This window comes from Coregonus lavaretus, assembly GCF_964263955.1.
Source record: "Coregonus lavaretus genome assembly, chromosome: 31".
NCBI classification, from domain to species: domain Eukaryota; kingdom Metazoa; phylum Chordata; class Actinopteri; order Salmoniformes; family Salmonidae; genus Coregonus; species Coregonus lavaretus.
The window spans coordinates 7,916,407-7,927,963 of NC_140018.1; the positions used below are offsets into that span (position 1 = coordinate 7,916,407).

An 11,557-nucleotide genomic window follows, 5' to 3' on the forward strand; every position below is an offset into this window, starting at 1 on the left:
TCATCTAGGCGTACGTAATGACGTAGATTGTGTCGTAACTCGTCACCCCCACCATCCAGCTGACAAGCCAAACTAGCATTTCTTGCTAAACTGTTTGTCTTCATTCAACTTATATATTGTAAGTAACCAAATATGCAATTTACTGACTATTTAGGTATTTAATTGCGCATTCCAGAGCATTATAGAATACAATTCAAAGTGTACAGTAGCTAGCTTGCTAGTTTAGCTACAAATCAAATTGTATGTCACATGCGCCGAATACAACAGGTGTAGACCTGACAGTGAAATGCTTACTTACAAGCCCTTAACCAACAATGCAGTTTTAAGAAAAATAATTGTTAAGTAAAAAAATAGATGAATAAAAAATAACATGATTAAAGAGCAGCAGTAAAATAACAGTAGTGAGTCTAAATACAGGGGGTACCTGTACAGAGTCAATGTGCGGGGGCACAGGTTAGTCTAGGTCATTGAGGTAATATGTACATGTAGGTAGAGTTAAAGTGACTATGCATAGATAATAAACAGAGAGTGGGAGCAGCGTAAAAGAGGGGAGGGGGAGGGGGGGAACAATGCAAATAGTCTGGGTAGCCATTTGATTAGCTCTTCAGGAGTCTTATGGCTTGTGGGTAGAAGCTGTTAAGAAGCCTTTTGGACCTAGACTTGGCGCTCCAGTACCGCTTGACGTGCAGTAGCAGAGAGAACAGTATGACCAGGGTGGCTGGAGTCTTTGACAATTTTTTGGGCCTTCCTCTGACACCGCCTGGTATAGAGGTCCTGGATTTTTATTTTTATTTCATCTTTATTTAACCAGGTATGCCAGTTGAGAACAAGTTCTCATTTACAACTGCGACCTGGCCAAGATAAAGCAAAGCAGTGTGATTAAAAACAACAACAACACAGAGTTACATATGGGATAAACAAAACGTACAGTCAATAACTAAAGTGGTTATCCCACTGGCTATAGGGTGAATGCACCAATTTGTAAGTCGCTCTGGATAAGAGCATCTGCTAAATGACGTTAATGTAATGTAAATAACACAATAGAAAATCTATATACAGTGTGTGCAAATGTAGTAAGTTATGGAGGTAAGGCAATAAATAGGCCATAGTGCAAAATAATAACAATTTGGTATTAACACTGGAGTAATAGATGTGCAGAAGATGATGTGCAAATAGAGATACTGGGGTGCAAATTAGCAAAATAACTAACAATATGGGGATGAGGTAGTTGGGTGGGCTAATTTCAGATGGGCTGTGTACAGGTGCAGTGATCGGTAAGCTGCTCTGACAACTGATGCTTAAAGTTAGTGAGGGAGATAAGAGTCTCCAGCTTCAGAGATTTTTGCAGTTCGTTCCAGTCATTGGCAGCAGAGAACTGGAAGGAATGGCGGCCAAAGGAGGTGTTGGCTTTGGGGATGACCAGTGAGATATACCTGCTGGAGCGCATACTACAGGTGGGTGTTGCTATGGACACCAATGAGCTAAGATAAGACGGGGATTTGCCTAGCAGTGATTTATAGATGACCTGGAGCCAGTGGGTTTGGCGACAAATATGTAGTGAGGGCCAGCCAACGAGAGCGTACAGGTCACAATGGTGGGTAGTATATGGGGCTTTGGTGACTAAACGGATGGCACTGTGATATACTACATCCAATTTGCTGAGTAGAGTGTTGGAGGCTATTTTGTAAATGACATCGCCAAAGTCAAGGATCGGTAGGATAGTCAGTTTTACGAGGGCATGTTTGGCAGCATGAGTGAAGGAGGCTTTGTTGCGAAATAGGAAGCCGATTCTAGATCTAACGTTTGATTGGAGATGCTTAATGTGAGTCTGGAAGGAGAGTTTACGGTCTAACCAGACATTTTACATTTTAGTCATTTAGCAGACGCTCTTATCCAGAGCGACTTACAGTTTCGTAGTAGTTGTCCACATATTCTAAGTCAGACCCGCCGAAAGTAGTGATTCTAGTCGGGCGGGCGGGCGGGTGCAAGCAGCGTTCGGTTGAAAAGCATGCATTTAGTTTTACTAGTGTTTAAGAGCAGTTGGAGGCTACGGAAGGAGTGTTGTATGGCATTGAAGCTCGTTTGGAGGTTTGTTAACACAGTGTCCAATGAAGGGCCAGATGTAAACAAAATGGTGTCGTCTGCGTAGAGGTGGATCTGAGAGTCACCAGCAGCAAGAGCGACATCATTGATATACACAGAGAATAGAGTCGGCCCGAGAATTGAACCCTGTGGAACCCCCATAGAGACTGCCAGAGGTCCAGACAACTTGCCCTCTGATTTGACACATTGAATTCTATCTGAGAAGTAGTTGGTGAACCAGGCGAGGCAGTCATTTGAGAAACCAAGGCTATTTAGTCTGCCAAGAACAATGCGGTGATTGACAGAGTCGAAAGGGGGGGGGGGGGCATGTACAAGTTGCAGTGGAGGCTGCAGAGCTGGTGGCCGGGGTAGGGGTAGCCAGGTGGAAAGCATGGCCAGCCGTAGCAAAGTGCTTGTTGAAAATCTCGATTATCGTAGATTTATCGGTGGTGACAGTGTTTCCTAGCCTCAGTGCAGTGGGCAGCTGGGAGGAGGTGCTCTTATTCTCTATGGACTTTACAGTGTCCCAAAACTTTTAGGAGTTAGTGCTACAGGATGCACATTTCTGTTTGAAAAAGCTAGCCTTTGCTTTCCTAACTGATTGTGTATATTGGTTCCTGACTTCCCCGAAAAGTTGCATATCGCGGGGGCTGTTCGATGCTAATGCAGTACGCCACGGGATGTTTTTGTGCTGGTCAAGGGCAGTCAAGTCTGGGGTGAACCAGGGGCTATATCTGTTCTTAGTTCTGAATTTTATGAATGGGGCGTGCTTATTTAAGATGGAGAGGAAAGCACTTTTAAAGAACAACCAGGCATCCTCTACTGACGGAATGAGGTCAATATCCATCCAGGATACCCGGGCCAGGTCAATTAGAAAGGCCTGCTCGCTAAAGTGTTTTAGGGAGCGTTTGACAGTGATGAGGGGTGGTCGTTTGACCGCGGACCCATTACGGACGCAGGCAATGAGGCAGTGATCGCTGAGATCCTGGTTGAAGACAGCGGAGGTGTATTTAGAGAGTAAATTGGTCAGGATGATATCTATGAGGGTGCCCATGTTTACGAATTTAGGGTTGTACCTGGTAGGTTCCTTGATAATTTGTGTGAGATTGAGGGCATCTAGTTTAGATTGTAGGACGGCCGGGGTGTTAAGCATATCCCAGTTTAGGTCACCAAGCAGTACGAACTCTGAGGATAGATGGGGGGCAATCAATTCACATATGGTTCCAGGGCACAGCTGGGGGCTGAGGGGCGTCTGTAGCAAGCAGCAACAGTGAGAGACTTATTTCTGGAAAGGTGGATTTTTAGAAGTAGAAGCTCAAACTGTTTGGGCACAGACCTGGATAGCCTGCAGAGCTCTATCGTACTATCTCTACAGTAGATTGCAACCCCACCCCCTTTGGCAGTTCTAACTAGACGGAAAATGTTGTAGTTGGGGATGGACATTTTTAAGTTTTTGGTGGCCTTCCTAAGCCAGGATTCAGACACTGCTAGAACATCAGGGTTGGCGGAGTATGCTAATGCAGTGAATAACTCAAACTTAGGGAGGAGGCTTCTGATGTTAACATGCAAGAAACCAAGGCTTTTACGGTTACAGAAGTCAACAAATGATAGCGCCTGGGGAGTAGGAGTGATACTGGGGGCTACAGGGCCTGGGTTAACCTCTACATCACCAAAGGAACAGAGGAGGAATAGAATAAGGATACGGCTAAAGGCTTTAAGAACTAGTGTTCTAGTACGTTGGGTACAGAGAATAAAAGGGGCAGATTTCCGGGTGTTGTAGAATAGATTCAGGGCATTATGTACTGACAAGGATATGAGTACAATGGAGGTAAACCTAAGCGTTGGGTAACGATGAAAGAGAGCGTATCACTGGAGGCACCGATTGAGTCGGTCTCCGCGTGTATGGGGGGTGGGACAAAGGAGCTATCTGAGGCAGGTTGAGCGGGACTGGGGGCTCTACAGTGAAATAGTACAATAAGAACTAACCGAAACAGCAATAGGCAAGGCATTTTGACATGGGAGAGAGGCATAAAGCAATCACAGGTGTTATTCGAGAGAGCTAAGACAACAGCTGATAATGGCGACGAAAGTTTGGGCTGAGGCTAAACAGATAAACAGGATGGGGTATCGTATAAAGGAACTGTCCAGCAGGCATCAGCTGTATAGCTGAGTGATCATAAGGTCCAGTGAACAGCAATATGTGAGTCCGGGAGCAGTTCGGTGGCTGCTACGGCACAGGTGAGCAGGAGGCACGGCTGTTGATTGCGTGTGCTAGCAGGCCGGGGCTAGCAGATGGATCTTTGTGGTCGTCGCAACGGGAAGCCTGTTGAAACCACATCAGACGATTACGTCGGCAGACCAGTCGTGATGGATCGGCGGGGCTCCGTGTCAACACTAGGAGGTCCCGTCCGGTTGACAGAGAGGTAGATAGCCGAAAGATGGGCCTGGCTTGAGGCTAGCTCAAGGCTAACTGGTGCTTGCTTCAGGACAGTGGTGATTAGCCAACAACAACAACAGCCATTCGGTTGCAGCTAGCTAGTTGTGATGATCCGGTGTTAAGGTCTAGTGATTCAGTGATTACGGCAGAAAGACCGATATGCTCTGGGTCGATAGCGCGCTGTGCAGACTGGCCGATAATTGACCAGGCTAGAGCTGGCTGGTAGGTAGTGCAGGCCAAGGACAATGGTGAAGAACGCTAATGGTGGCTAATAGCATGTAGCTAATTAGCTGGCTAGTTTCAGCCGGAGGTTCTAGATAAAAGGTATAAAGAAATAATATATTCCGTTCCACATTGGGTGAGGCGGGTTGCAGGAAAGTATATTTAGTTAACGGATGGAAAGTGAGATTGAGGAATATATATACGAAAAAACAAAAAAACTGGCTATTTACACGAGTACACTAAGTACACTACAGAATACACGACCGCACTGCTACGCCATTTTTGTACTAAGGATGGCAGGAACCTTGGCCCCAGTGATGTACTGGGCTGTACACACTACCCTCTGTAGTGCCTTGCGGTTGGAGGCCTAGCAGTTGCCATACCAGGCAGTGATGCAACCAGTCAGAATGCTCTCGATGGTGCAGCTGTATAACTTTTTGAAGATCTGAGGACCCATGCCAAATCTTTTCAGTCTCCTGAGGGGGAATAGGCTTTGTCTTGGTGTGTTTGGACCATGATAGTTTGTTGGTGATGTGGACACCAAGGAACTTGAAGCTCTCAACCTGCTCCACTACAGCTCCGTCGATGAGAATGGGGGCGTGCTCGGTCCTCTTTTTCCTGTAGTCCACAATCATCTCCTTTGTCTTGATCACGTTGAGGGAGAGGTTGTTATCCTAGCACCACACGGCCAGGTCTCTGACCTCCTCCCTTTAGGCTGTCTCATCGTTGTCGGTGATCAGGCCTACCACTGTTGTGTTGTCGGCAAACCTAATGATGGTGTTGGAGTCGTGCTTGGCCATGCAGTCATGGGTGAACAGGGAGTACAGGAGGGGACTGAGCACGCACCCCTGAGGGGCCCCCGTGTTGAGGATCAGCGTGGCAGATGTGTTGTTACCTACCCTTACCACCTGGGGGCGGCGCATCAGGAAGTCCAGGATCCAGTGGCAGAGGGAGGTGTTTAGTCCCAGGGTCCTTAGCTTAGTGATGAGCTTTGAGGGCACTATAGTGTTGAACGCTGAGCTGTAGTCAATGAATAGCATTCTCATGTAGGTGTTCCTTTTGTCCAGGTGGGAAAGGGCAGTGTGGAATGTAATAGAGATTGCATCATCTGTGGATCTGTTGGGCGGTATGCAAATTGGAGTGGGTCTTGGGTTTCTGGGATAATGGTGTTGATGTGAGCCATGACCAGCCTTTCAAAGCACTTCATGGCTACAGATGTTAGTGCCATGGGTCGGTAGTCATTTAGGCAGGTTACCTTAGTGTTCTTGGGCACAGGGACTATGTCAGTGAAGACACTTGCCAGTTGGTCAGCGCATCCTCGGAGTACACGTCCTGGTAATCCGTCTGGCCCTGCGGCCTTGTGAATGTCTTACTCACATCGGCTATGGAGAGCGTGATCACACAGTCGTCTAGAACAGCTGATGCGCTCATGCATGCTTCAGTGTTGCTTGCCTCAAAGCGAGCATAGAAGAAATGTAGCTCGTCTGGTAGGCTCATGTCACTGGGCAGCTCGCGGCTGTGCTTCCCTTTGTAGTTTGCAAGCCCTGCCACATCCGACGAGCGTCGGAGCCGGTGTAGTACGATACAATCTTAGTCCTGTATTGACGCTTTGCCTGTTTGATGGTTCATTGGAGGGCATAGCGGGATTTCTTATAAGCGTCCGGATTAGAGTCCCGCTCCTTGAAAGCGGCAGCTTTACCCTTTAGCTCAATGCGGATGTTGCCTGTAATCCATTGCTTCTGGTTGAGGTATGTACGTACAGTCACTGTGGGGACGACGTCATCGATGCACTTATTGATGAAGCCAGTGACTGATGTGGTGTACTCATCAAAGCCATCGGAAGAATCCCGGAACATATTCCAGTCTGTGCTAGCAAAACAGTCCTGTAGCTTAGCATCTGCATCATCTGACCACTTCTTTATTGACCGAGTCACTGGTGCTTCCTGCTTTAGTTTTTGCTTGTAAGCAGGAATCAGGAGGATAAAGTTATGGTCAGATTTGCCAAATGGAGGGCGAGAGAGAGCTTTGTACGCGTCTCTTTGTGTGGAGTAAAGGTGGTCTAGAGTATTTTCCTCTGGTTGCACATTTAACATGCTGGTAGAAATGAGGTAAAATGGATTAGGTAAAAAAGTTTCCCTGCATTGAAGTCCCCGACCACTAGGAGCGCCGCCTCTGGATGTGCGTTTTCCTGTTTGCTTATGGTCTTATACAGCTCATTGAGTGCGGTCTTAGTGCCAACATCGGTTTGTGGTGGTAAATAGACAGCTACGAATAATATAGATAAAAACTCTCTTGGTAAATAGTGTGGTCTACAGCTTATCATGAGATACAGTGGCTTGCGAAAGTATTCACCCCACTTTTTCCCATTTTGTTGCCTTACAATCTGGAATAAAAAATGATTTTTGGGGGGTTTATCATTTGATTTACACAACATGCATACCACTTTGAAGATGCAAAATATTTTTTATTGTGAAACAAAAAACAGAACTTCTATGAAAATGTATGCACTCACTAACTGTAAGTCGCTCTGGATAAGAGTGTCTGCTAAATGACTTAAATGTAAAAATTTGTACAGCAATCTTTAAGTCATACCACAGATTATCAATTGGATTGAGGTCTGGGCTTTGACTAGGCCATTCCAAGACATTTAAATGTCTCCCCATAAACTACTCGAGTGTTGCTTTAGCAGTATGCTTAGGGTCATTGTCCTGCTGGAAGCTGAACCTCCGTCCCAGTCTCAAATCTCTGGAAGACTGAAACAGGTTTCCCTCAAGAATTTCCCTGTATTTAGCGCCATCCATCATTCCTTCAATTCTGACCAGTTTCCCAGTCCCTGCCGATGAAAAACATCCCCACAGCATGATGCTGCCACCACCATGCTTCAATGTGGTGATGAGAGGTGTTGGGTTTGCGCCAGACATAGCGTTTTCCTTGATGGCCAAAAAGCTCAATTTTAGTCTCATCTGACCAGAGTACCTTCTTCCATATGTTTGGGAAGTCTCCCACATGCCCTTTGGCGAACACCAAACGTGTTTTGCTTACTTTTTTCTGGTCACTCTTCCATAAAGCCCAACTCTGTGGAGTGTACAGCTTAAAGTGGTCCTATGGACAGATACTCCAATCTCTGCTGTGGAGCTTTGCAGCTCCTTCAGGGTTATCTTTGGTCTCTTTGTTGCCTCTCTGATTAATGCCCTCCTTTTGGTGGGCGGCCCTCTCTTGGCAGGTTTGTTGTGGTGCCATATTCTTTCCATTTTTTAATAATGGATTTAAATGGTGCTCTGTGGGATGTTCAACGTTTCTGATATTTTTTTATAACCAACCCTGATCTGTACTTCACAACTTTGTCCCTGACCTGTTTGGAGAGCTCCTTGGTCTTCATGGTGCCGCTTGCTTGGTGGTGCCCCTTGCTTAGTGGTGTTGCAGACTCTGGGGCCTTTCAGAACAGGTGTGTGTGTATATATACTGAGATCATGTGACACTTAGATTGCACACAGATGGACTTTATTTAACTAATTATGTGACTTCTGAAGGTAATTGGTTGCACCAGATCTTATTTAGGGGCCTCATAGCAAAGGGTGTGAATACATATGCACGCACCACTTTTCTGTTATTCTTTTTTTCAATTTTTTTGAAACAAGTTATTTTTTTCACTTCACCAATTTGGACTATTTTGTGTATGTCCATTACATGAAATCCAAATAAAAATCCATTTCAATTACAGGTTATAATGCAACAAAATAGGAAAAACGCCAAGGGGGATGAATACTTTTGCAAGGCACTGTACTCTACCTCAGGCGAGCAAAACCTAGAGACTTCCTTAATATTACAATATTACAATCCTACTCATGTCAAAGTTCTCCTTCCATAGTTCTGGATTAATCTAATAAAGGTAAATATATAGCTAGATCAATATGCCCTTTCAGATATGTCCATATTGGATATGTCCCTTTATGTTTGTGTAAGAAATGGACACAGGAAAGTATTAGACTCACTGACACTGTACATAAAAATGCGTAAGTTAGCTAAGTATTTGAATCTGATTCACATTCTTTGCAATATCCTCTCTAATATCTCCATTTTTTCCAGACACAGAATGGACTCAGCCCCAGCCCCAGCCCAGCAGCCCACCCTCACTGTTGAGCAGGCCAGATGTAAGAACAGTTGTCACATCATTTTGTCTTATCACTAATGCCCAATAGTGGCACAGATCTCTGTTGCAGTGGTGCTGAGTGAGGTCATCCAGGCCTTCTCTGTGCCAGAGAATTCAGCGCGGGTGGAGGAGGCACAGGAGAGCGCCTGCAACGACATGGGCAAGATGCTGCAGCTGGTGATCCCCGTGGCCACCCAGATCCAACAGGAGGTCATCAAGGCTTATGGCTTCAACAATGAGGGAGATGGTGAGGGATGCCACTTTGTGAAACCAGTTCCATACAGAATGAAGGTGTAGAGAGATAATCTATTGTCACTTGCCAGTGGCATTGTTTTGTGTGAAGACTGAACGCTATCTTTTTGCTTCATCATGTTCAGTTTGACCTATACTGAACAAAAATATAAATGCAACATGCAACAATTTCTAATATTGTACTGAGTTACAGTTCATATAAGGAAATCAGTCAATTGAAATAAATTCATTAGGCCCTAATCTATGGATTTCACTTGTTGGTCACAGATGCCTTAAAAATAAAAGGTAGAGGCGTGGATTAGAAAACCAGTCAGTATCTGGTGTGACCACCATTTGCCTCATGCAGCATGACACCTCCTTTGCATAGAGTTGATCAGGCTGTTGATTGTGGCCTGTGGAATGTTGTCCCACTCCTCTTCAAATGGCTGAAGTTGCTGGATATTTGTGGGAACGGGAACACGCTGTCGTACACGTCGATCCAGAGCATGCTCAATGGGTGACATGTCTGGTGAGTATGCAGGCCATGGAAGAACTGGGATATTTTCAGCTTCCAAGAATTGTGTACAGATCCTTGCGACATGGGGCCGTACATTATCATGCTGAAACATGAGGTGATGGCGGCGGATGAATGGCACGACAATGGGTCTCGTCACGGTATCTCTGTGCGTTCAAATTGCCATCAATAAAATGCAATTGTGTTCGTTGTCCGTAGCTAATGCCTGCCTATACCATAACCCCACCACCACCATAGGGGACTCTGTTCACAATGTTGACATCAGCAAACCGCTCGCCCACACAACGCCATACACGTGGTCTGCGGTTGTGAGGCCGGTTGGACATACTGCCAAATTCTCTAAAACAACGGAGGTGGCTTATTGTAGAGAAATGAACATTCAATTATCTGGCAACAGCTCTGGTGGAAGTTCCTGCGGTCAGCATGCCAATTGCAAGCACCCTCAATCTGTGGCATTGTGGTGTGACAAAACTGCACATTATAGAGTGGCCTTTTGTCCCCAGGACAAGGTGCACCTGTGTAATGATCATGCTGTTTAATCAGCTCCTTGATATGCCACACCTGTCAGGTGGAAGGATTATTTTGGCAAAGGAGAAATGCTCACTAACAGGGATGTAAACAAATTTGTGCACAAAATGAGAGAAATAAGCTTTTTGTGCATATGGAGCATTTCTGGGATCTTTTATTTCAGCTCATGAAACATGGGACCAACACTTTACATGTTGCATTTATATTTTTGTTCAGTGTATTTGTGAAATCGTGGTGGTAAATCATAGTAGTCATTACTTGTTTTATAACTATTTTTCAGGTGTCCTTAAATTTGCCTGTCTGGTGAAGACGCATGAAACTCAGGATCCAGAGATATTAGCCATATCAGTCAAACTGAGGTCTCTTCTCCTGCCTCCTCTGTCCACTCCACCCATAGGTGGTGCAATCCCAGCCTCCTAGGAAACTATTTTGTGGATCACCTTGTTTTTCAGAAGGGACATCTAAATGTTACAAAGTACGTGGAAGCCTGGAATTCAGCTCATGATATGTTCATTCAGTCGTTGGTGAAAGTGAATTGGTCACCTTATTATTACTAATGTGCTGGGACAACACACATCACACCTTTATTGGTTGAAATGAAAACACTCAAACAACAAGCACTGACCAGGATGGACAAATTACATCCTTTAAAGCTCAGTTATTTTGCATTCCTGGATTTAAATGCAATACATTTGACAGCTAACTGTAAATCCATTGTTTATTCATATTTTCAGTATTTATTTATGTTTTTTACATTTTGCCATTTCATTTATACCATGAATTGCTGTTTGAGAGGACTGCATGAATTTGTGTTAAACTTTTTTTAAACGTTTTATAATGCTATTGTATAATGTCAATCTCAGTTGTCACAGCTAAATAAATGTATTCATATAAGAAAATACTAAAATTTTAGATATGTACTTAAAAAAAAATATAACAGCAACACACCAAACAGATTAAAACAAACTTTATTATGGCAGTAAGGCTTTGGCAACTGTTTCTATCATTTCTCATTCAGTACCATTGTCACAGTAAAACTGTTTAGGGAGGGACCCCTGTGTCTCAATTTATACTTGACACATACTATACACATATACTATACACATATACATACATATATACACATATCTATATATATATATATACAGTGGGGGAAAAAAGTATTTAGTCAGCCTCCAATTGTGCAAGTTCTCCCACTTAAATGCTGAAAGACCCAGCCACGTTTCATCTTCAATGCCCTTGCTGATGGAAGGAGGTTTTCACTCAAAATCTCACGATACATGGCCCCATTCATTCTTTCCTTTACACGGATCAGTCGTCCTGGTCCCTTTGCAGAAAAACAGCCCCAAAGCATGATGTTTCCACCCCCATG

At 44.6% G+C, this 11,557-nt stretch overlaps 1 protein-coding gene across 1 annotated transcript; it reads left to right on the forward strand.

The window, feature by feature from the left end:
- The first annotated feature begins 38 nt into the window (after positions 1-38).
- Positions 39-11,473, forward strand: LOC311106965 (protein C10-like). The gene is made up of 4 exons (XM_084149381.1): positions 39-118; positions 8,828-8,892; positions 8,962-9,138; positions 10,466-11,473. The coding sequence occupies exons 2-4, from the start codon at positions 8,835-8,837 to the stop codon at positions 10,603-10,605; spliced, it is 375 nt and encodes a 124-aa protein (XP_084005507.1). The 5' UTR covers positions 39-118; positions 8,828-8,834; the 3' UTR covers positions 10,606-11,473.
- Positions 11,474-11,557: the final 84 nt, after the last annotated feature.